The sequence below is a fragment of the Ictidomys tridecemlineatus genome, chromosome 10, assembly GCF_052094955.1.
Source record: "Ictidomys tridecemlineatus isolate mIctTri1 chromosome 10, mIctTri1.hap1, whole genome shotgun sequence".
In the NCBI taxonomy this organism is placed as follows: Eukaryota; Metazoa; Chordata; class Mammalia; order Rodentia; family Sciuridae; genus Ictidomys; species Ictidomys tridecemlineatus.
Window position 1 is genome coordinate 31,499,614 of NC_135486.1, and position 24,536 is coordinate 31,524,149.

A 24,536-nucleotide genomic window follows, 5' to 3' on the forward strand; every position below is an offset into this window, starting at 1 on the left:
GCAGAGGGAGGGAGGCACAGTGCATCCGGGGGCGGGGGCAACACATGGGCTGTGGATTCAGGCTGGCTGAGCTCATCCCCCGATCCTGGCTCTGCCATTACTCGATCATTCTTTTGGAGCCTCAGTTTCCACATCTGCCCAATGGAACCGAAGACATCTGCTTCATGGGATCATGGAGAGAAACGTGTGTGAGAACAGATGTGTAACCAACCCATCATCTCCCTCCAGGACCACGGAGCTCGTTCCTTCCTCTTCCTGCTGTTCAGTGGAAGGGAGGGGGATGGCTGGGTGGTGGCGTGCAGGTGTGTGTCTGTCTCTCTTGTGGTTGGGATGGACAGTGTGGCTTTGAGAGTTCCTGATCCAGCACGCCAAGCCTGCCATTGGTAGGCTGGCCTTGGGGAAGTGACTTTGGTAGGGCCAGGAGGTGCAGAAAGCCCTAGGAATAGATGACAGTGTGCTCTGCCACTGTTCTGGGTGTAGTGCCTGGGGCACCTGCCTCCGAAATATCAGGTGGACACCTCCCTTCCAGTAACTGCTCCCTTCAAGCAGGTTGCTGCTTCCAGCAACTCTGGGGGCCCTGAGGCTGGCACCAGTGGGTCTCTAGGAAGGAAGCCTTATGGTCTTTCGGAAGAGGGAGTACTAGTGTGTTGAGTAGCTCCTTGATGTCAGCTGCAGCGTTGGGTGACCTCTTTGGTAGCATATCTGATTTTACTTAGTCCTGCAAGCCTGGTGGTGTCAACACCCCATTACAAATATAACCATAGAGAACCAGGGATATAAGGTAATTTCAAAGTCATTACCCAACTAGTAAGTAGCCAAACTGAGATTTGAATGTGTCCCTGCCACATAACCAGGTGGATGCTATTTGTGCTAGGCCACTGTCCGCAGGGCTTTCCAGATTGTGGAGAACCATAGCCCCTGTCCTTGGGGATCTTCTAGGCCAAAAGGAAGATAAGACAAAATCTTGCAGATAGCAAGAGAAATTGGTGCACCTAAAGAAGGCTGAGATTTCTGAGAAGTCTGGCCTGGCCTGCTGCCTGGTTTCTTTTAGGCCCTGCCTACTTTCTTTCTAGCCCTAGAGCCTGCGTGTGCTCATTTACACAGCTGCCTCAGTCACAGGTGCAGGAAAAGCTAAATCAGGAGGTGTTGCTAGCCTCACAGAAATAATCCCACGAGGCCCACGGGGCTGAGCGGTGGGGGTGGGCTGAAGGGGCAGCCCAGCAGGGTCTTGGGATGGTGCAATGTGGGTCTCAGGGACACCATGTCCACAGGAGGAACACTGCGCTCAGTCTTAGCTCAAACACAACCAGACAAGCCACAGCCTTGGGCCTCAGTTCTCCTGCCTGTGAAATGGGAGAACATAACCTGCCCTCCTCACCTTGCCAGCTGATAGGGCCTCCAGCAGGAGCATGGTTCTGTAGTGCTTTCCAGTGGTACTGAGATATGCACTGTAGAGCTGCGGGGCAGCCTCTTGGCCCTCTCTCTTCTGCTGCCCAGCTCCCAGACTCTCTCTCCCCATGTAGGGAGGTGTCGGGGGGCTGCCCTGAACAGGAGCTATGCACACACCTTTAAGTCCTGAGAAAAGAGGTCCTGGACTGGTATTGCACCCATTGCAATGCAAGCGGACTTGACCTCCGCTCGGATAGGAAAGGTGCAGCCCTGGGAGTGGGCGTCACCAGATGGCGTTGAATTACACCCACCTGTTTCTTGTAATCCTACCCTTTTGCCCTTTTTTGGATAGAATGTTCCATGGATTAGCTCCCCCCGGAAATAAAAGCCGAGCCTCAGAAGGTGCCCCCTCTCTCTCGCCGGCCTCTCGTTTTTCTCCTACCGCCCCCCTCACCTTTGTGGGAGCTTGAGGCCGGGAGCCGGGAAAGCCATCCTGATGCCCAGAAAAAGGTGTCCCGTGTCTGCGTGGTCATTTCGTGTGACCCCAGATTCACCCGAGTGACCCTGGTTCAGTAGCCGGCGCTGGACGGGGGCTCCAGGGAGGTGTTTCTCCATTAGGGGCAGTAGATCACATGGATGGATGTGTGATGGACGCTGCGGGACTCTGTTGTGTTCCTGTTTCCTGCACGATCCGGGACAATGCCTTTGTTTTTCTGGGCTTCCTCCTTCACCCTCCTCCCCAAACAAGGGTGGAGAGAGCTACTTTTGTGCAGATATTGGGCTGTGTGCCACTGGATCTGGCTACTCTGTGTGTGTGGTCAAGGACGAGCAGCCTTGGCATTTCCTGGGAGCTTGTTGGAATTGCAGAATCCCAGCCCCACCCCTTCCTAGGCTTGTTGACTCATAATCTGAATTTTTAAAGGACCTAAGGTGATTCATATAGACACTAGAGTTTGGGAAACTCAGGCCATAAAGGACACTGGGGAGTGGACCCTCAGCTTCCTCACAGCCCCTTGGGAACATCCAAGCATGAACACAAAGCCCCTGCTTTAGGATTCACTTGAACAGCTTCAAATGTAGAGACTTGCTTATTGCAGAATGCTTTCATATATCAAAGGTCACTCGATGGATGCCGTGGCATAATCCCAGCAGCTTGGGAGGCTGAGGCAGGAGGATTGCAAGTTCAAAGCCAGCCTCAGCAAAAGTGAGGCGCTAAGCAACTCTGAGAGACCCTGTCTCTAAATAAAATACAAAATAGGGCTGGGGATGTGGCTCAGTGGTCGAGCGCCCCTGAGTTCAATCCCTGGTTCTTTAAAAAAAAAAAATCACTTAACACCCCATAGTCATATACAATCATTGTCAATAAAACTAAAAATAAAGGTCATGAGACAAACAAGCTAAAAACATAACAGGAGGTTGGCCTGGGCTGCAGTTCCTGGGCTTCAACTCCAGCCCCTAGGTGCCTGCCCTTGGGCAAGGCCCCAGGTACCTCTGTGCAGAGGAGATGGAAACCCTTGTCTGAGGATGGTGGTGAAGCGTGGAGGGGAGACTGTAAGAGCCACGGCCAGTGGTACCCGTGGAATCACTGGGAGGTGGGTGGGGCCCAGAGCGGCCCTACAGCTGAGGAAACTGAGGTTCTTAGAGGCCATGTGATTTGCAGACACGTCAGTGTGAGTCACTCCCAGACCATCTCTGCCAGTCAAAAGCCGGTGGCAGTATTTTGTTGCCTTGAGCCATGCCTCCCTGGCCCACCAGTGTGCCATGTTGGAGACCGTGGGTGCCAGCCACATAGGACGGACGGGGAGAGGGGGAGAAGCGTGGAAGTTCAGGTCTTTGTGCGACTGGAAAGCTGGGGCCTTCCAAATGGCCCAGATTGAGGTGTTTGTATCCGCTGGGGAGGGTAGCCTCGGCCTGTGTCCCCTGCTGCCACTGTTCACTGTTCGCCTCCTGTGGCTGTGGCGCGTGTCCTGCTTGAGTCCCCCAAGGCCCATTACTGCTGGCTGTCCGCGTTTTCTTTTTCCAGCTCTGAGCACGACACTTTGAAGTTTTCGTGAATGGTGGATGGAAAAAAAAAAAGCTCTGATTTAATAAGCTTCCTCCTCCCCCACGCACATCATCATGTGAGATTCCCCCACCCAGGGTCGAGGCAGGTGGGTGTGATTTATGGGGCCTTGCAGAAGTGGAAGAAGTGCCTGAAAATGAATTTATTGATCAGCCCTTAGAGAAATTGCCCTGCCAGGCCCCTGCTCTGGGATGCCGCCAGCAGCTACCACACGGCTCCATTCTCTCAGTTCAAATGACAGGGCACCTCTGAGAAAGGAAAGGAGGAGGAGAAGGACGAGGAGGAGAAGAAAGAGGTGGCGGGTAGGCTGCTCCCTAGGGAACCACCCAGCCTGACAATGAGGAGTGGGGTTGGTCCTGCAGAAGGAAGAAGTGTGGTTAGATTCTTGCTAGAACTGCCAGATAAAAATGGCTTGAGATACTGGGGCTGGACAAAAGGGCAGGATTTCAAATGGAACTCTCTAGAATTCTATAGCACGTCCCTCATCTGTGAGGGCTGGGCTGGGGCTCCTCTACCTGATGAGAGGGATATTGTTCAGATGAAGGAGAAGCCTCAGACCGGCTTCCCCTTGCCCTCCCTCCTACCTTATGCACACGGAAAGGGATTGTTGATGTAGGTGGCTTGTCTGCCATGTTTGTGACTGATTTTGATTCATGGTGCTTTTTCTTTTTTTTTTCTCCTCCTCTTTTTCTGCCTCTTTGATCCCGATTGAACATTTTATATGGTTGTTTCGGGTGCTTACTGTGTGCCAGGCTCGGTGGGAGTGCTAAGAAGACGACACTGAACTGGGCTTTGTCCTTGTCCTGAGGTATTGGCAGTTGGGCCCTCAGGGAGGGAAACAGCATTTTTTTCTTGATTGTCCGATGTAGGGAGGAGGAAGGAGTCCGTCCCCACCACAGTCCAGGGCTCTACTGTGCCATCTCCTGCTGCCGGCTGCCCTGGGAAGGGGGTCCTGAGCCTTGCCTGCATCCACCTGGGTGAGCCTGGGCGTCTCCCCCCACCTGTTGCTGCATCTGTGCATCTGGGCCCCTCCACCCCTGGAGCTGGGGGCGGGGCTTGAGAAGATGCAGTGGGCTGGTGGGGCCCAAGGCCACTGCTGCATGCTTCCGTGTGCTCGCCCTGGGTGGCTGCTGGCCGGGAAGGGCCGGTTTCTGGATTGGGCCTAGCCTGGGCTTCATGTAAATGCCTGTTCCTTGTGGGGCTGGGCAAGTGTGCATGTGCTGGGACACAAGGTAGAGAAAGTATCGGGAGGACTTCACAAGGACAAAACAATCAGAAATTGCTGGGGACCAGGGTTCAGGGGCTGTTGGTTTGTTTGCAGTGTTAGAGGTGGAACCCAGGGCCTTGCCCATGCTAGGCAAGAGTTCTCCTATGGACTATGCCCCCAGCCCCCAACTGCTATTATTTGAGTTTTGAACCCCACTGACCTGGTGGCAAGTTGGGGAGAACAGCCAGAGGCTGGGAGAATAATAAGACTGCACTTTTTCCATGTCCCAGGACTGGTCTCTCCTTGGGTTCAGATGCAGCAGAAGGGATTGGATTTAGACACTGGGAAGGACTTTCCAATGTAGAAGTACAAGGTCTGGATTGGAGATCCGAGGATGGGTGTGGATTCTTTCTTTGGAATGATTTCCAAGGTGGAGAGCTCTCTCTGTCCTTTCTGTCCTCCTCCCACATCCTGCCATCTGTCAATTTTTTTTCCGGAACAGAGGGCTAGATGCTGTGAGCTTTAGGGAGCCTGACAGCCCAGGGCAGTGAGAACAGAGAAAGAAACAAGTCCTGTAAGAGAAGCTGCCTCCTCACAGTAGAGCAGCCCTTCCTCCCAGGGCCTCCACCCCGGCTGGACTGACTGGTGGGAGTGGGTGAGTTACAGTCCAGTGGTGGGCAAGGGCCTCCAGATGCTCAGGGGGGAGGTGGGGGAAGGACCTGGCTTCCCCTGAGTCTGCCCCCCACCTCCATCCTCCATGCTGGCCACTGCACAAGAGAGATTCCCAGAAGGTGCAGCTTCTTTGGGACCCCATGGTGGGGGCCGGGGGTCCCAGTGCTGTGCTGAGTAAGTTCTCAAACCTCCACCCACTGCCACCCTGGACTTTAGTAAGACACATCAGGGCACTGACTGAAGTCCTAGCCAGCTGAGTGGGAGACCCGGCTGCAAAACAGAAACGAAAGCCCTGACACTGGCCTTCCAAAGTGCAGCACAAGTCATTTTTGTTTATCTATGTCCTGTAACCCGTTTGGTGTCTCTTTAAGAGCTGACCGTGTTTCAGAGAATCGGAGGCGCCCTTCTGTTGTGATAACCTGGGTCCCTGGCGCTATTTGCTGAGCCCCTGGATAAACTCACAATGCCCCTCCCCCTCTTCTTTTCCCAGTGTGCCCTGGACAAAGCCCAGGCAGGGAGACTCATTCCAGGACCAAGGCCACAGCTGTTCATGGGGGGAGCCTTGGTGTGGACTTGAGGCTTCCTCCACAGCACGCTTCATTCATTCGTTCATCTTTTCCTTTGTTCACTCAACAGATATCCAGTTCTCTTTTCTTTCCATCTTGCTCCCCATCTTCCTCATCTGGGACACGCATTCCAGAGAGCATGGGGTCCCTGGAGGAGCACCTGCCTCCTGGGGAGCAGCCCCAAGCTGCACAGAGGTGAGAGGAGTTTCTCTGTGATCCTCCCTCTGCCTGTGCTGAGCTCAGCCCTCCCTGGAGGAGGGCCCACACATCCCAGAATAAGGAAACGTGACCTGCCAGAACCAGGAAAGTGTCCCATCCGATCCCTCATCCTGCAGATGGACGAAGCCCAGGCAGATGCCCCCAGATGGGAGAAGGGTCTCGCCCAAGGCAGCTCCTGGATCAGAAAGTGTCTCCCAGCTGGGCTCGATGGTGCACATCTGTAACCCCAGCAGCTTGGGAGGCTGAGGCAGGAAGATGGCAAGTTCAAAGCTAGCCTCAGCGCTTTAGCGATGCCCCAAGCAACTTAGTGAGACCCTGTCTCAAAATAAAACATTATAAAAAAAAGGACTGGGGATGTGGCTCAGTGGTTAAGTCCCTGGATTCAGTCCCCAGAACCAAAAGAAAAAAAAAAAAAGAAAGAAAGAAAAAAGAAAGTATCCTGACTCCTGACCCCTGCCACATTGAGGTATCCCACGGTAGGATTGCCCTCATTTGGGAGTCCTAACTTTGGCAGCAATGGGCCCCCCTCTGCTCTGTGAGCTGGGAGAATTCTGCCTCTTTAGTTCCTTCCTGCCCTGGTCTCCCCATGTGCCAACTGGGCTCCAGGATTCTTTGCTGCCTCTTGGAAGAGACTGTACTCAGCCAAAGCCAGAGAGGCCTCCGGGAAGCCAAATGACCCGGCCCACTCCCTCCCCCACGGTGACAGGCCTTTCCACTGTGCTGGAAAAGGAATTTTGCCCTTCTCACCAGCGTGGTCATCCTAGAGAGACCTCGAGGTACCAGCTGCTCACAGGTCACTAAGTCCGTGTGCAGATGAGATGGTTTTTTTCCGCCCACTAGATGAGTCAGAAACAGGTCCCCGTGGCAGGTGAAGCCATTTGGCCTTGATTCTTTCTCCTTCCCAGCCGTATCCTGAGAGCTGGAGGCCTGCAGGGCTGAAGCCTGGGTCCAATTCTTGAATTTACTGTGCAGGTCAGACACCCTCCTCTTCAAGGACCACCCCCACCAGGATGTGGGGACTGTACCTGGCCTTGGGGAAGGAGGTGGTTGCATCTCAGCATCACCTGGGCTTCTTTCTTGATGGTGTCGTCCTGGAACATTCTGGTATGTTCTAGACCAGGGGAAAGGAAGGGGGTCATAGGCTATTATACCTGGAAAATGGGCCTTCCCCTTTGAGGTCCCTTTCCCTACACCCTGTCCCTGGTGGCCTCCTCTGAATCAGAACCACTCACAAGCCCAAACCTGTTTTTGTGGGGTGGCAGGGCACACCTGGAGAGGAGAGGTGCTTCACCCCGAGGTTTGCGGCAGAACTCAGGACTTGCTGTGTGAGCTTGGCGTCTGGGGTTTGCTGGTGGCTGCTGGAAACACGTGTCACCTCATATGTCACTCGCATGTCAGGCTGGGCCTCCCCCACAGACCCGGAGTTCCTTTAGGGCCGGGGCTGTGTTTCTTCTTTGTACTCTCAGCACCCAGAGAGGGGCTCTGAGTGGGAAGGAGGGAGGACACAGGAGGTTCCTCAGAAAACAGGCCATTTTGGCATCATGTACATAAACTTAATTATATTTCCCACCAGGCTGTGGGGTTGTGTGCCCCCCAACAAGTGACCAGGAGCTCTTTCCAAGGCCCACTACACTAATGACCTAATCAGTTTATTCAGCTCTTTTCTTTCAAGTGGCTCAGAATGCACCCCTCCTCTCTGTGGCCCTGTGGGCTGGCCCTGGCCATGTTGACCTGACCCCTCTTTGGGGGATCAGTGGACACCGATGTTCGAGATGACGGGTGACGTCACAGGGTCAGGAGTGAGCAGGGTTCTTAGGCCCCAGACATCCTGCCCCCCGGCCCTGGGCCCCTGAGCCAGACTCCCCTGGGCAACGTTACTATTAAACATTTGGCCCCTCCCCTGGAGTGTGCCGAGCACCTTTGATTGTATCTGGTTTCCTGTTCTCCTTTGGGAGGAAGAATTTCTCTGCAGGAAGTAGTTTAATAGTCTGAAAGCCTTACTTCCCTGGCCTTGAGATCCAAGTTTCCAGTTTCAAGTGGCTAGATCCTTGATAAGAAGAGAGGCAGGAAGGAGGGGGACCAATACCACTTCCTCTCAGCCAAGGGCGAGGGAAGGAAAGATGGAGGCTCTGGCCTGTGCAGGACTGACTGCAGGACTGCAGGACTGCAGGAAGATCAAGACCCTCTGTCCCGCCCAGGACCTGGGTGAGGAGCAGATGGTAGCAAACAGGGGCTATCACCCCAGCCTGGTCTCAGCAGCCGATGGGGCACGTTAACCTACTGTCTCCTTCACACACCCACTGTTCCATTTCTCTCCTCTGCATCTAGGGGCCTGGGCACCTTGCTCACAGCTCACCCACAGGTCTGGCAGGGAGGTCTTTGGGACACCTGGGCTCAATTCTTCCTGCTGGGACTTCACTCCTGAACTTCCAGGGTCCAACAAGGAACACAGAAATCATTTTAGGTGTTCACAACTTTGATGCCAGGAACTGGTGGCAGGGGATGGAGCAGCTGAGACACCAGTTTGGGCAGGGAGGTTCCGTAGAGCCTGACCCCAACAGGAATCTGCCCCTGGGCCGAAGGACCAAAGGAGGCGTGTTGTTCCTGGAGCCTGGACCCATGGTGGGCCCTTCTGGTGGGAGGTCAAGTCAATGAGAGGTTCCTCCCTGTTCATCTAGTGCTTCAGTGTTTCCCACGGACTCAGCTGACCCAGGGGCTTGGGAAGTGCACCTGCAGGGGTCAGCCCTTCCGTGATATAGTGCAGGGCAGAGCTAGGAAGGAAAGCCGAGGGCAGACAGCTTCAGGACCAGCGTGTTCCAGTCTTGTTCAAGTAGCGACACAGTGGCTCCACTCATTAAGGCCTCCAAGCCCACCCTTTCCCACGGCACCCTCCTCTTTTCCCAATCAAATACCTCTTCACTAGCCTGGGTCCTGTGGTACATTCTTCATCTGATGTCCTGTGAGCTTTTCCTGTTCTAAGGAAGCTTATTGCTCATGTTCTCAGAGTCAGCCTAAAAATCAGTCCCCAGTGGTGTCCAGGAAGAGCCCTCCTCTGAGGCTACAGACAGGGAGAGGCCACCCCTCTGTGCACAGTTGGGCCTCCAAATGGAAGTGATCTCATTCATGAAAGGGGACTATTCATGAGGCAAAGGACCAATGAGGAGCTGGGGCGGTCTCATTGCTGCTGGGATCTAGCAGGACACAGAGATGTGGCTTTTCTGGGCTGCAGGCTGGAAGACTGGGGAGCCCCTCTGCTGGTCTCTCAATATGCTGGGGCTCACAGCTGCTGTAACATGTTGGTGGCTGGCTGCTAGACTGGTGGCACTTGTATACATCTCTCATCAGAGGTCCTCATCATTGCAGCCGTAGGTCACAGGACCTAAGCAGGGGACCAAGAGTTATTTGATTCAGCATGAGATCCCCTGCAGCTCCCAGCTCAGTGGGGAATTAGTGTCCTCATCCAGCACACTGTAATTGCCTCCGGGGTCAAGACCATGCCCGTCTAGCTGACCATCTCCAATTGAGCAGCTATCATTTAGTCCTTATCTCTGACTCTCTGAGCTGTATCACGTGGCAGCACCTCAGTCAATCATTTCTGAATAAAGGGATGTTTGCATTCATTAATCCATTTTTACAAGTATTTATTCATTCAACAAATAGCTACTGGGATGCTGAGTTGATTATGCAAAATAAAAGCTCTATCCTAATTGAGCTTTTACACTCTAGTGGAGAGAAACAGATACAAATGCATCAATACACATATAGCGAGCCAGAAAGTGAGATCATCTCTATCAGGAAAATTAAACATGGCATGAAGCCACGGGGTGATGGGGACCAGTTTTACAGGGTGGTCTGGGAACTCTGAGGAGGTGGCATCTGTGCTGAGACCTGAATGAGGGGAGAACTAGCCTCCCGGACACCCTAGGAGATGAGCAGGAGGTGCCAAGGTCCTGAGCGGGGAGAGTGTCCCCTATAGGCACACACAGGAGTGTCTGCATGGACAGTGTGTGTCCCCCAGGAGAAGAATGGGGTTCCACACAAGGGGACGAGGGCAGGGAGACTTGCTTAGTGGTCAGGATAAAAATCCCAGACGACTTGGTTCTTTCCTCTCCTAGGCGTTCACACTCAAAGCAAGTCTTATTTCTCCTGATCCCAAATATGTTCCGAAGCCACACCCTTCTCCCTGCTGTCCGTTGTGCCCGCTGGGGCTCCTGGCCCTCGTCTCCTGCCTGGGAGGCTAAAATGGCCTGCGTTGGCTTTCTTGCTTCCTCTCATTCCCTGCTACACACATTCTCCATGTGGCACCTTGAGTTATGTTTTTAAAGCAGAAATTAGATTATATCCCTCCTTTGCTGAAAACAGCTTTCTCCTCCACTCAGAACCTTTTCTGTGGCCCTCGGTGACCATCCCTGCCCAGGTCTCTGGCTGAGACAGCCTCTCTCTTGCCCCCACCCCTGGGCCTTGTCCCCATCAGCCCTCTCGTCCTTCCTCAGCACCTTCACCTGGCGGGAACGTCTGGGAGGCTCTGCCCCGGCTCTCTGCCCGGCTGCTCACTGGTGATCATTTAGCTCTCGGCTCTTGTCTTCTCAGCAAGGAGGGCTGGCTCACCCAGCCCAAGTTGGCAGCCCACTCTGCCTGTCCCTCCCTCTCTCAGTGCCTTGCGGAGCCACTTGATAGATCTTTTCACTCTGGAATGTTCTGGTGCTTCTGTTTGCATGTCTATTGTCTGTCTCTCTGCCTTCAGAATGGTACTTTTATGAGAACCTGTTCTCTTCTGTATTCCCAAACCCTAGCGCTGAGTTCCTGGGCCTGCAAGGTGTTTAAGGAGTATCGGTTTAATGATTGAAAGGGAGAGAGAGCCCAAACTGCCCGGTTGCCCCAGTGGGAATAGAACAGGTGGCTGAACACCTGGGCAGGAAGTGGGCCTGATGGCTTTGGGGAAGAGGAGGCTCCAGAGCAGGGTATGGTGGCATCCTCAGAACTACTTGGTCTGGGAGGTTCCCTGGAGCAGGCCAGGTTAGCCATCCCACCCTCACCATGGCTCCCTCCACAGTGCACACCTCCCTCATCTTCCATCTTCCAGAGAGGCAGAGCTGGCTCAGTGTGGGTTTTGGACATGGACACGCCTCAGTCTTAGAAATCCCATCTCTGCTTCTTCCCGGTGGAGCAGCCTTGGACACACTTCCCCATCCCTCTGAGTCTCAGCTGCTGTTCTGGGCTGTGCTGAAGAATCTGTGAAATCGTGTCTACATGATCCCCGCCGAGCATATGGAAGGCAGCAAGGAACGTTCTCTGTCATCGGCATGTTATTGATGCCTATCAGCTAACTATTGCCTTTCAGCACCCCCGATCCCCATCACTTAGCCTCAGAATCTCCCTCCTCTCATGGCAGCCTGGCCAGAGCCCAGGGAAGAAGCAGTGACTTCTGCCCTGTCCCATTAAAACACAGACCTACAGATCTCATCATGGAGAATTTCAACAGTAAGCTTCCTTCCACTTCCTTCCTCAGTGGTCCTTTTCCTACTTGGGGTCTTTGCAACCCTATTGTTCCAGGGACCCAACTTTTCATGTTACCCTCACCAATAAGAAGATACTCACTAATTTCCTATGGTGTTATCTTGCTTTTTAAAAATATGCCTGGAGAAGGCAAGTCCTTACCCTAAAGGGGCATTTTGTAATGGTGGGACTCTGCATCTCGAGGAAGACACCTGTATCTTTCTGTCATAGCTTTAAGGAGCTGTCTGCCCTGCCGGCCTAAGGACAGGCCCACTTGGTGTTTTCCTGTCTCTATGGTCTGAGATTGAGCCCTCCTGGGGTGGCCCTCTCTCTGGTTGGTTCCTAGCACAGTACCTGGGATGGGGAAGACTTGGGCCTCACTGGGAAGGGATATCCCCAAGTATTGGAGTCACTTCCACACACCTCCATCTCATGGATGCTTCTGCTTCCCTTTCCCACATGTAAGGAGAGGTGAGTGTCTCCCCTGATCCTGGGAGGCAGCCCCCGTGAGAACCTGCCCCACTGAAGCCAAGGTCCTGGGCTCAGCCTTTCCCACCAAGGAGAAAATAGCAAGAAAAACAGATGAGAACTGATACCCTGTGCACCGGGTCGGCTGGGACCTGGTTCTGGAGGAGCCCCAGGAAAGCTTTAACCCCGGGGGCTCTGAGCAGTCGGGGAGGGTGGGGGATGGGGGTGCACCTCTCCAGCCAGAAGTGATCACTTCCCTCCCCTAATCTGGCACACTGTCCATGTACTCCTCCCCTCTTGCAGTAGGTCATCATTGAGGTCACTGGGCCCACCCTCTGTCTCTCGGTGGTATCTACCTTCAACAGGGTCCAGTGGTTCTCATTTTAAACCTCTTAGGCAAGGGATATTCTGAATCTGTCCATCTTATGGATCAAAATGACCCACAATCAGCCTGGACCCTGGAGGAGAGCTGGGCTTAGAGTCAGGAGTCTCGGGTGAGTGGAGCTTTTAATCTGTTCCACGGGATCCATTATCTGCAGGGCTCCTGGCAGGCTGGTTCCCGGGCTCACCTGAGCCGTGACTGTTAAAGGGCTGCATAAACAATAAACGTGATGTAAACCATAGATGTAAACGGGACAGCACCTCTGGCCTCACTCTTGCAAAGGCTCACCCTGGGGATGTGGCCCTACACTCTACGGGGGGCGGGGGGCAGACAAGACAATTTTTCCCACAGAATGATCCCTGTTCCTTTGATCTTTGCTCAGAGACTCATGCTTAGAACTTCTTTCACTGCCCCTGAGAGGACATGCAGGGGACGGTGAGATCATCGGGAGCCAGGCCGGAGTAAGACGTTTTGCAGTCCTCAGGCTGGGCTTGCTGAGCATCTAGAGACACTGGAGTTTTTCATGTGCGTGTTTGTCTAGGAGCTCGGAGGGGTAAGAACTCAGGCTAAGGATACATAGAGTATCTCATTCCAGCCCCTCCCTCTGAAGTAGGTCTCATTGTACAAAGGAGGAATTGAGGTAGCACACTGCAGACTTGGGTGGACTAGAGGCCCACACATTTGAGACTTCTGATCCAGCGTCTGCCATGGGCCTCGCCATTCTGCTGAGGATTCAAGGAGGAGGGAATGGGATTCCCTTACTGCAAGAGAGTTAGGCACAATTGAACTGATCATCCAAGACCCCTGAATGGTTTGGGGACACAAGGATCCTAGGATCACAGAGTGGGGAAGGGGCAGTGCTGCAAAGCTGTTGGAGTCACCTAGGGCCCTCAGTTTCTCCACTGGATTGCTGCAGAGATCAGATGAGGTCCCAACAGTCCCTTTTAGTGTTTGTTTTCTAGATGGGACAGGGAGGAGGCATCTGGCTTCTCCTGCTCTCCTAATGGTCCCCCTTCCCCTCCCCGTAGCCTGCACAGAGCAGGTGGGCTTTAGCACATAGTAAGAGGTCTAGAAGAATCATTGCCCAGGGTGAGGGGGCAATCGTCCTGAGAAGGCGAGAGCTGCAGATTCCATAGGTACAGGACAGAAAGAAACAATCAGAGGTCTCCCTCCTACCCCAGATTTCAGGAGCTGTTTATGTGCTTAGGAGGGCACTCCATCCCTCTCAGATGCCGCACTGGAAAATAACAACTGGGCAAGCTGCTGCTGCTCCGGCAGCCTCGGCACCGAGCTGGGCGGGCCCCAGCCCTTGGCACTTGTTCCAAGGCCAGTTTGTGGGCAGATGATACGATGACTGGCTGCTGGTTGGGATGGTTTAGAGGCAAGTGGGGAGCCCCCAAGATATTCAAACCCTACCCTCAGTATTGGGTTGGGGAGAGGCCATCACCTCTGGACCATGTCTCCACATATCATCCTGATGTTTTTCATGCTCTGTGTGTCACAAGGTGGGAAAGGTTGGAAAGCACTATCCCTTGTCATCATTGTTCGTATCCTTTAAAAAGGCTCCTATCATGATCTGTAGTGGTCCTGTTTATTGGGTCATTCCCTTAGAACTCCTAAAAGAGGTCCTTTGTTATTTTTTTAATCATTAACCAGAATTCCCTCCTTCTGCAGGAGAAACAAGCCAGTGCATTGCCAACTTTGCCCTAAATTTTAGATACTGAAGACTCGGCCCTTGGGCAAAAGATCCATCCCTTTCCATTTTCTCTGGACCCTCCTGTAGGAGCCCCCCCACACCCCCCAGGGGCTGGGTGAGTCTCAGAGGGATCTTCATGGCCGCTGGGAAGCAGTTCCTCATACCCTTTCCTCCTCTCCCACAGGTACAAGACGGTGATGACCCCACGGAGGGCAGCAGTGGCCATTGCTGGCTGCTGGCTTCTCTCCCTGGTGGTTGGCCTGACACCCTTGTTCGGCTGGAACAACCTGCAGGAGGTGGAGCGGGCCTGGGTGGCCAACGGCAGTGTGGGGGAGCCCGTGATCAAGTGTGAGTTTGAGAAGGTCATTAGCATGGAGTACATGGTCTACTTCAACTTCTTCGTCTGGGTGCTGCCTCCGCTGCTCCTCATGGTCCTCATCTACCTGGAGGTCTTCTACCTGATCCGCAAGCAACTCAGCAAGAAAGTGTCAGCCTCCTCCGGCGACCCGCAGAAGTACTATGGGAAGGAGCTGAAGATCGCCAAGTCGCTGGCCCTCATCCTCTTTCTCTTTGCCCTCAGCTGGCTGCCCCTGCACATCCTGAACTGCATCACCCTCTTCTGCCCCAGCTGCCACAAGCCCAGCATCCTCATCTACGTCGCCATCTTCCTTACTCACGGCAACTCAGCCATGAACCCCATCGTCTATGCCTTCCGCATCCAGAAGTTCCGGGTCACCTTCCTGAAGATCTGGAACGACCATTTCCGCTGCCAGTCGGAGCCCCCCACTGACGAGGACCTCCCTGAAGACAAGGCCGATGACTAGCTCTGCCTTCTGCTCCCACCAACCCATACCCAGTGGGGTCCCACCAGCCCTCACCTCCCGGCTGTCCCACTGGTCTTCCTGAGCCCTTCCCCAGCTGGGCTGTGGGCTGTGGCAGTGGGGGAGGGTCTGAAGAGATGCCCATGGAGCAGGGGGCCCCTCCACGGGGAGTTAGCCGCCCTGCACCTCAGGGTCCTGGAGGAGATTTGGGAGGGCAGCCCAGGGGAAGGATCCTGTGCCCTGAGGCCAGAGAAAAGTGTCTTGAGCGCCCCCTGCCTGATAGCCCATGAGGGGTCCAGCTGAGCAGGTCCTAGGGGCCAACTGTGGAGGAGCCATTGGGGGCTGGGAGAGGAAGCTCTGGCTCCTTCAGTGAAGCAGAGGAGTCTACTGGTGTAGAGGGTTGGTGGCATGTCCTGGGACCAAGCTTGAGGATAGGAGAGAATCCCCTCTGAGATGGAGACAAGCAGAGAAAGGGGGGCTGTCCTGCCCTGCTTTCTGTCCTGTACTGTAGGGGAAGGTGGCCAGGAGCAGGAATCCAGGAGCCTTAATCTCTGCCTCCTAGGATTCTGTGCCTGACATGCTGGGCACCAGGGTGCCTGTTCTCTTTGTCCTGGGAAACCCAGGATTATATTGGATAATCCTATTGGAAGAGGCAGAAGGAGGGGTCCAGAAGTAATTTCCCACGTTTGTTTACTCCCCACTGGCCATCCTTTTGGCCCCTCAATGGGGCCTCTGAGCCCCCGAGGGTGGTGTGGTAGGTGCCAGCCGTGGGCAGCCACCAGGTGGCAGCACCGAGCCCTCTGTCTTGCCCCAAGCTTCCAAGGAGCCCGGATATTGTAACTTCCCATCGTGGGTGGCCAAGCTCCAACAGTCCTTAATGGTGGATCTGGACCCTCCTAGGTGACACCATCTCTGCTGCTTCTGGGCCCAATAAAGAGAAGAACCCCAGAGACACCGCTCTTAGGAGCGTTATGTCTGCCTAGGGAGGATGTGAGAAGCATCTGGGGGGACCCAGGGCTGACTGTGGGCACTCCTGGGGTGGGGTGTGGCAGGCTGGAACAGGCCAGAGAGGACCACTGTCCTGAGAGGCCTCCAGGGAGGGCCTTGCTGGCATTGAAATATCCCTGGTGTTCAACTCAGTTTTTCAGGGACTTTGGAAGCTGGGTTGCAGATAGAGTCCAGGCCTTTAGGGGTCTGAGGAAGGAGGACTGATTCACCCCCTGCCGAGCCTGGAGCCCCTGGGTGGAGGGTGTGTGGGGAGGAGAGGTGGTTGTCAAGTGGACAGGTTCTAAGTGTGAATATAGACTCCAGACCCTGGAGGTGGGGTGTCCCTGGCTCCCGAGCGAGGCCGATGTGACTAATAAAAAACTGTGAACCCTCATGGAGAACACACTGCTGGCACCACCCACCACTGCCCTGGGGGAAACAAGACAGACTTCGCAATAAAGACACAGCGATGGGGGATGGAGGAGAAGCTGGGAGACGGGATGTGGGGGCTGTGCAGGTGAAGGAGCCAGCAGGGTTCCAGAGAAGGTGTGTCTGTTTCCATAGTTACATACTTGGGATAGCAAGTCCTGAGTCACAAAACAAGGTCCGAGCATTCCCATGTGCAGAAAATGCCCTGGGACATTTTGAGACCCTTCCTGCTGGCTCCTTCCTCAGGGTGGTGGATCCACCCACACATGGGGACACAGTGCCTCCCCTTCGTGGTGATGCTCACTGCCACAGAGGCCACAAACTGTAACATCACACACCTTTATTTGAGTGCTTCTTGCTCAGGGTACAACTCTGCAGGGTGTTCCAATCTCTGTTCCTTCCGGGCTCCCTGGTGCCCAGAATGCCTGACCTGGGGCCCGCCAGGCCCTCTCCTGAGTTCTGAACTCCAGCCTCCGGGGACGGGAGGTCATCAGGTAGGGGCGGTTCCATCAGTTGTTGCTATGGACATGCAGGTCATTTGGTGTCTGCTGAGCTAGATTTTGGACCTGGGGGACGGACCCCTCAGGCCTGCAGGACCTGGCAGAGAACATGCTTCTGAGCCCTGGTGGCAGGAGGCAGAGCTGGGCTGCAGAGCTACAGAGGGTGGGGGGGAAGCAGCCCCTTGTCCCTTCTTAGGCTTCCTCCACCTCCTGCCCCAGGGCTGAACTCTGTCCACCACAGTTCTAGATATTTCCTTACTTATCCAGAGCCTTAGACACGCCAGGGAAAAGAGTGCGGGGGCTATTGTTCCCACTTTCATGTTGAGGAGACCAGCCCCAAGAGACTGCCCCTGCTTGTGGCTTGGAGCCAGGGTTAGACCCCTGTCTAGCGGACCACCGGCATCACCCCCTTGCAGGCCTCACAGCATCACAGGGCCCTGCACCACTGATGCACATCTCTGGGCAGGCACCAGAGCTGCCTGGAACTGCAGATTTGTTCCCAGAGCTGACTTCTGCCTTCCCTCTTGTCCCCACCCCCTGTCCCCAGAGGTAGCAGAGAGAGTGGGTCCAGTCCTTTACCTGTCTCCACACACCAGCCTCCTCCATTGCTCTTCAGTGTGTGGCTGAGGCTGGAAGAGATCCTGCAGGTTAGAGCTTAGGGGAGGAGAGGAGGGAATATCGAGGTTCAAGGTCACGTGCTCCCCACACTGGGCCATCTTCCCCCTTGGAAGGTCATTCAGAAGGCCCGATCTGATCCTCACTACCCGCTTCTCTCCTGCTTTAATCTTCAGCTCTCAGTGGCATCCAATCCAACTCCAAAGAGGGAATGTCTCCTATTGTCCCATCCATGGCGTGGTCCCCAGAGAGCAACCCTTACCTTTGACTTCCAGCCGGCAATCCACAGATGCCTCCCCCAGCACGTTGATGGCCTTGCAGGTGTAGACCCCGGAATCAAAGGGGCTGGGTTTCCGGATCTCCAGGGTGCAGACCCCTTGCTCAGAGAGGGCACGGTATTTGGGGTCCCCCTGGATGTTCATTTGGTTTTTCATCCAGATGATCTTGGGCTGGGTGGCATAATAGAGGAGAGCTGGGAAGGATGCTCTCAAAGGGCCATTCTCAGGCCCCTGGGGAGATGCTGGGATCTCCCAACCCTACACTGGCCCCTGTCCCACCAGCCCCGGGCCCCTCACCTTGGGCGATGCTCTGACGCTGCAGAAGAGCTGAGTGCTGTAGCCGGGGGTGGAGGTGTGGTCAGCCAGGGGCTGAGTGAACGAGGGGGCTTCCGAGAAGTCTCGCTCAATGAACCCTTTAGGTTTGGCAGCAATATCTGGGTTCGAGGGAAAATTTGAGGTTACAGACTTTGAGGAGAATATACATAAGGTTGACTTTATCCAGAATTTTTGAGAAGCCTTGCTTTTTTGTGGGAGCTTAGAGAAGAAAAGTCAAAGAAGCCAAGGAAAGCCAAGAGGGAGTCGGATGGGTTGGGGTGGTAAGCAGAGAGAAGAGTGGCAGCATCACAGAGCAGGAGAACAGATCTCAGTGGAAGGCGGAGACCAGTGACTCGGAGTTACCGTGTTTCTTTCCTGTCTTTGGAGACATCATTCTGTTTTTAAAACAGAAGCTTTCTCCTAATTTTGGGCAGGTCAGGCTGGTGTCAAAAAGACTGTGCCTTCCGGAGCCCACACACACCCTGGGTGGGGAAAAGGCCTTGGACATAGAAGGTGACAGAAGGGCCTGGGATTTAGCATTTGACCCAAGAGGGCCAGGCGCCCTGTGGAGATGCTGTAGTGATCTCGTCCATCTGTGTGACGTTCTCGTTGGGTGGTGAGTTTGCTGCTTTTACGAACTCGCTGGAGTCTACAAATCACGTACATATTGCCCTTCAGGGTAGGTCCCTTGGGACACTGTGCATGAGACCTAATGGCTGCTGTGACGTTCGCAGCCACACACATCTTTAGAATAAGTACACAGCCTCTCCAGGGGCACTGCTCATTTGCATGGGTTTGCTCTGATGTGTTTGTTAAAGCCCATCAGCCACATCCCTTACTTTATAGCCACTCTGTGTGTGCGCACACACTCATGCACACACTCACACACAGTGGTGGAGTCAAAGGAGGGCAGAGAATGTTCCAGGAAACAGGCACCCAGGAGAAGTCCAGAGGGAGGGACGTAGGGACACGGAGGTAGAGGTAGAGAGAGACAGGGAAAGAGTCCAGGGCAGGAGCTGCTGGCCCTGGCTTGGTTTCAGGCCTGAGCCAAACCTACCTGCCTTCTGGATGTGGGCGAGCTCCTTGGTGGAGGTGGCTGAGTCGCTGAGGCCACACAGGTTTTCTGAGAAGACCCGGAAGTAGTACGAGTTGCCAACGATGAGGTGGGAGATGGTGCAGGTGGTTGGGTGGTAGCGCTCCAACACTGTGAACCATTGCTGTGGGGACCCCGGCCCCGTCACACTCACCCCTCACCTTAGTCCTCACCCTCCCGGTGGCTGCCTTCCCAGAAGGGTTCATTCTATGTCTCCAACCCTGGGAGGTGAAACCATCCAGCTTTGGGCCCCAAAGGACTTTGAAGTGGGAGAAGGGGCACCTGGGTCACTCAAGTGAGCCCTCTGGGACCTCAGAGAATGCTAGAGCCTTTCTATTCTGGATGTGATTGCAACCTCATTATCACCTGGGGACTTCAGGATTCAGTCCCAGCCAGGATCTACTGAATCGGAGTCTGCATCTTAGCAAGATTCCTAGGTAACTAATATGCCCATGAAGATTCCAGAAACACAGCTCCAGAGTTTGAAAGGCCTCCGACAGCCCGGGCCAGCCCTCCCTGCAGTCTTAATGGGGAAGAGCCTTGCCAAGGGTCACATAGGGAGTCAACAGTCACTGCACTGAAACTGATCCTGAGACTCTTGGTGGGATGGGCCTTTGCAGCCACCTTAGGCACTTCCTCCCTGCCCCACTCTGTCCCAGCAGGCCTCACCCCTGTCTTTTTGTCTGCCTTCTGCACCGTGTAGCCCAGGAGCTCTGTGTTGCCCGTGTCCTGGGGTGGTGTCCACTCAAGGGCAGCATTGCAACCCCACACGTCCAGTAGCTTGATGCTGCTGGGGGGCCCAGGCTTCTCTGCAGGACCACAGAGGAGGGGAGTGAGCATGAGGCTGAGCCTGCCACAAAGACCCCACACCCGATTTTTGGTTCCTTCCGTGCTTCCTCAGCCTGCCCCCACCAGCCATCAGCTCCACGGGGGGATGTTTCTACGTCCCTGAGGACCAGTCCTGTCTCCCCTGGCCCCTTACCAATCACCAGGATGTCGATGGCTGCCTTGGCCTCCAGACCTTCCAGCCTCACAGTGAGTTCATAGCGGCCTGAGTCAGAGCGCTGGGCGGAGCGGATGAAGAGGATGGAATCCTGGTCCCCGCTGCGCACGTTTACCCGCTTGCTGTCCAAGGCTTGGCCGTTGTGTGTCCATGAGGCCTGAGGCTTGGGCTTCCCCTGATGAGAAGGAGCCCGCAGGGTGAGTGCAGGTCAGGCTGGCCCCCCACTCCCTCCAGCTCTGGGGCGTCTGGAGCTGTGTCCTTAGAAGCCTGCCCCATGGTCCTTCCCAGGAGGGGCAGCAGGGGCTGGAGCCATAGGTGCTGCCCCAGCCTTGTCCTCCAGGTGTCCATCTGCACTGGGGACCCACCTGCCAGACCCCAGGCTGGAGGTCACAACTGAGTCATGTGTGTGATCAAGGAAGGACGAGGCCTTCTTGGTGGATCCCAGGCAGAGCCCTTGGGGGGATCCTGATTTTTCCGGGACTTCTGCTGTGGACCTGGCTGGGACTCTGGTTTCCACCCAGACTCTCCCTCTAGGTAGAGGCATACCCACCTGGAAGGGGATTTGAAGGTTGATCGACTCTCCCACCTGGCGGATGTAAGTCTGCCGAAGGTGGCGGGGGACACGGATCTTGGGGGGCTCTACATGAAAGCAAGAGTCTAGACTTAGCACAGCAGAGGGATAGCTGAATGGGGGCTTCTGATCTGACACAGGGGTAGGGGACAGCTGGTTCTGGCCAGGCAGCAGCGCTCCTGGGTATGTTCTGGCTGCTTCCTTGTGGGAGAGGCAAAGCTCTTACTCGTGAGATCGTGGGGCTCAAATCCTATAAGGCCCTTGGGGAGCTGAAAGCCGGGAGGTTCCAGAGAGGTCAGGGCCTCCATGGTGTGAAGTAGTAGGCATCCCAGGCACTCTCTTGGCACCTTGACCCTGCCAGGCTGGGATTTGCCCTGCAGCCCAAGCATTTGAAATCTCCAGATGGGCCCTGCTGGCTCTCTGGCTCCCCCTAGAGGGAAGCAGGCGCTGCACCTGTCAGACTGTACTCCCAGGACAGAAGGCAGTACTTCTTCCTGATCACCCTGCACCCGGCACCCCCAACAGCCTAGGACTTTCAGAGAAGCCCTTCCTTGTTCGGTCCTCGGCCTCTCAACCCAACCCGGGGAACTAGGGTCTTTCTCTGCTCAAATGAGGCCAGAGCAAGTACACCCCTTCTCTCTCTGTGGCCCCTCCCAGTCTTCAAACCTCATGGTTGGAAAGTCCTTCCTGAAGTCCTGCCTCTGCCCCGCTATGGCTTGTGACTACCTTCCCAACCTTCCTCTAATCAGGTGCAACCAAGGGAATCACTGGGCATTCCAAGGGAAGTTGCCACAACCTTGTCCCTGGGGTGGGGGTGGGGGTGGATGTGCTGGGCCTGGGACGGAGGCTCCTCAGCAGCAAACAGGTGGCAGCAGTTGGTCGGTGGCATGAAGGGTGGCAGAGAAGGAGGAGACAGCCAGAAGGAACACTGTGTCTCCAAGGATTAGCTGAGCGGGCATTTGGCTTGGGAGCAGCAGGCAAGGAATGCTCTAGGGGCAGCTGCAGGAGGCCAGGAATGCTTGGCAGCTCCAGGTGGCCAAGGAAGGACAGCTGAGCAGCTGAGGATCCTGGACAGGGTCCCCACCCCAGCATGCTCTCCCATAAGAAGCCTGGCTGTCCCCTACTTGTTTGTGGCCTTCTTCTCCTCCTTTTCTCTCCAGGAAATTCCCTCCTCTCCCGCCAGTGGAATTTTAATGGAGAAGCAGGTCTGAGTCTGGCTGAGTCTGGCTGGCTCCTGAGACACCAGGCCTCAGAGGCCTCTGAGTCTGACCTCCTTGGGGCCCAGGGGGAAGGTCAGGACTCCCCCAGGCAGGAGGACTTCCTGACACCTTGGGGCTAGAGTCAACACAGCTATCATGCAGCTGCCCCATTGGCCACGACTCATCCAGACTCAAAGGCTGGGAATGTCCCTTGTAGCTTGGTGAGGCACGCGTGGCCTCCTGTGGCCATCAGTATCTGGGAGCACCATTGAAGAGTTGGGTGACCTCTAGATTGTCCCTAGGTCCCTTGGGATCTGCTTGGCTTGGATATGTGAACCATGACAGTCTGGTTCTATTTCTTTGAATCCAAACTTGACCCCTCCTGTGGCCTGGATACCCTTTCCTTCTGAATGCCTGGTCTAGAAGGGTGGAGTTCTGCTCCCGGCCTCCACCGGGAACCATTGTCCGCCTGGTGGAAGAACTAGAAGGAAGACAACGGAGAAGGCCTCAGGCCACCTGTTTGCCTGCCTGTTTCTCCACCTTGGGGCCCTGCTCGGTCCCCAGGGACCTGAGATCAGACCTAATGACTCATTGCCATTAACAGACTGAAACTTGATCGGCTCTGGGAGGGTAGTGAGGGTAGGACTGGGCTAATGCACCCTGCAAATAGAAATATTAGCAATGGGGACAGCAGCTGGCCTTCAGGTCCCTAGTGAGGCACTGCCCCTTGGGGATGGAGAAGCCCTCACAGGCCTTTTGCGGACCCCCTTCCCCTTCCTACTATGGCTCTGGGAGAACAGGGGCAGCAGGCTTTCTCTCTGTTCCAGAACCTTTGGGGGAGATCTGGAACCCAGGCTTAGGTAATGGGCAGAAATTGAGCCTCCATGGCCACTGGAGCGATTAAGATTGGCTAGAAGGAAATCAGATGGATCTTAGCACTGGGACTCTGAGACAGGTGACCCAGGGACCTGAGCTTTCCTTTCTGGACATCAGGAAACTTCTCCCCAAAGCTTTGGGGATGGACTACTCAGGGAAGTGACTTCTTTGGCACCCCCAGAGACCCCTGGAAGCTAAGAAGCCCGGCACTTTCTCAAGTCAAGATGGTAGGAGCACGTGGCTTGTGCATGTGAGTGTGGGGTGGGGAGAGGGCTTCGTGGATCTCACTGCCCGTGGCTTCATTTCCTCCATTAGATCAGGCAGGGGAGCAAGAGGTGAGGTTTACCTATGATCTCCTGGATGTGGACAGGCTGGTCCAGCACTGCAGGTGGACCAGCCCCCGCGGAGCTCACTGCGGCCACACGCAGGAAGAACTTGTCCCCTAGAGCCAGGTTCCGCAAGATCTGCTGGGTCACCATCACGGGCCGGGCATTCACAGGGACCCACTCTGAGGCTGCGAGGAACCGAGAACATGTGAGGTCTTGGGACATGGTCAGGGCCACCGTTTTCAATAGGGCGTCCCTTCTCAATGGTGGTCTGGGGACGTCGACCTCCCTCTCTGGGCTCATTTTCCAGTTGCTCCACTTTCCTGAATTCTTCATGTCCAGTGTGGCATCAAAAACACGGAGTGGGGGAGGGTAGACCACTGGAATGGTGACCAGAGATGGGGTTGCTGAAGCCCAGTGAGGGGTAGACACCTTTGCAAAGTCACACAGCAAGGTGAGGGCAGAAGTAGAGGCCCAGATGAGGGTGACTGATGTGGAGGGGAACAGAGGCAGCAGGAATGGAGCCCAACACTCCCCATTCTCTGTTTCTCCTCACCACCTCCCTCTCTGCACGGCACCTCTCTCCTCCCCAGAGCAGTGCTCTATTCTGTTATTCAGAGGCTCTTTGGAGCTGAAAGGTGAGGCTCCTGAGGTCCCTGCCATCCCCCTGCCTTCAGAGGGCCCCAGTGCAGCTAGAAGTGGGGGCGGGGTTAAGGAAACTACTACCTGTCCTCCTCCCTCCCATGCCCCCAGACTGGGACTGGAGGGGTCCCTGCTGCCCTCCTGGCCACTCACGTGGGGGGTCTGCTGGGCTGAGCACTTACTTCCCTCTCTGCAGATCTCCACCACGTATCCCTGGAGCCCCAGCCTCCCCAGCTTCTCCGGGGGCTCCCAGCTCACAGTCACGGAGCTGCTGCTCACATCCTCCACGGTCAGCAGCAGCGGTGCGCTGGGGACATCTGGAGAGAAGCCAGGATGAGATGAAGAGGTTCATAGCCACAAGGCCCCCCTGGCACACCTGCTGCCCTCCTCCACCTGCCCGGCCTCGGATCACCTTCGCTTGGGGGTGCAGGCTTAGTGACCGCAGGAGCTGTGGGGGCCGGTGCCTGAGAAGCAGGGTCCTGGGGCTCCTGGGGTTCCTGAGCCTGTTCTTCTCCTTTGGACTCCAATGCTGCCACTTCTCCAGAAGGCTCTGTGATGGGCACACTGACAGACTCAGATGCCGTCTCCTCTGGACCAGAGGCAGTGGCCTCGGAGGTGGCCTCTCCTGTCATTGTTGGGCTGTAGAGGTTGAGGCTGGGGCGTGTCGGGGTCAGCAGTGGAGGGTCTGAGCCTCCAGGGTGTCTGGGACACCTAGGACTAGGCT

The 24,536-nt window shown here is 55.3% G+C and overlaps 2 protein-coding genes and 1 long non-coding RNA gene across 8 annotated transcripts in view; 1 reads left to right on the forward strand and 2 right to left on the reverse strand.

The window, feature by feature from the left end:
• Nucleotides 1-16,359, forward strand: part of Adora1 (adenosine A1 receptor) — a 32,188-nt gene extending 15,829 nt beyond the window's left edge. For 3 of the 5 annotated variants that reach the window (XM_078022610.1, XM_078022609.1, XM_078022608.1), the window contains exons 3-4: nt 4,321-4,428; nt 14,342-16,359. In XM_078022610.1, the coding sequence (XP_077878736.1) occupies nt 4,321-4,428; nt 14,342-14,981 (748 nt within the window). In that variant the 3' untranslated portion in view covers nt 14,982-16,359. The remainder of the gene's footprint in view (nt 1-4,320; nt 4,429-14,341) is intronic. The other 2 variants (XM_005330323.4, XM_013360786.3) reach the window with 1 other exon arrangement.
• On the reverse strand, nt 2,733-9,162 carry LOC120887688 (uncharacterized). Its single transcript, XR_013426468.1, has 4 exons — nt 9,028-9,162; nt 7,385-7,597; nt 4,879-7,226; nt 2,733-3,426 (listed from the first exon to the last, which is right to left on the reverse strand). It is a non-coding gene; the product is annotated as an uncharacterized LOC120887688 (long non-coding RNA).
• A 358-nt stretch (nt 16,360-16,717) lies between the features above and the next one.
• Mybph (myosin binding protein H) lies at nt 16,718-24,536 on the reverse strand. 2 transcript variants are annotated; one of them, XM_005330322.5, is made up of 11 exons: nt 24,225-24,523; nt 23,995-24,129; nt 23,191-23,358; nt 20,749-20,837; nt 20,178-20,373; nt 19,865-20,004; nt 19,160-19,319; nt 18,085-18,221; nt 17,772-17,958; nt 17,474-17,523; nt 16,718-16,991 (listed from the first exon to the last, which is right to left on the reverse strand). In XM_005330322.5, exons 1-10 carry the CDS (start codon nt 24,442-24,444, stop codon nt 17,507-17,509), a joined length of 1,449 nt encoding a protein of 482 aa, XP_005330379.2. In that variant the 5' UTR covers nt 24,445-24,523; the 3' UTR covers nt 16,718-16,991; nt 17,474-17,506. The 2 variants fall into 2 exon arrangements, with proteins under 2 accessions (XP_005330379.2, XP_077878733.1); XM_078022607.1 differs by lacking the exons at nt 16,718-16,991; nt 17,474-17,523 and having other exon boundaries at nt 17,595-17,958; nt 24,225-24,536.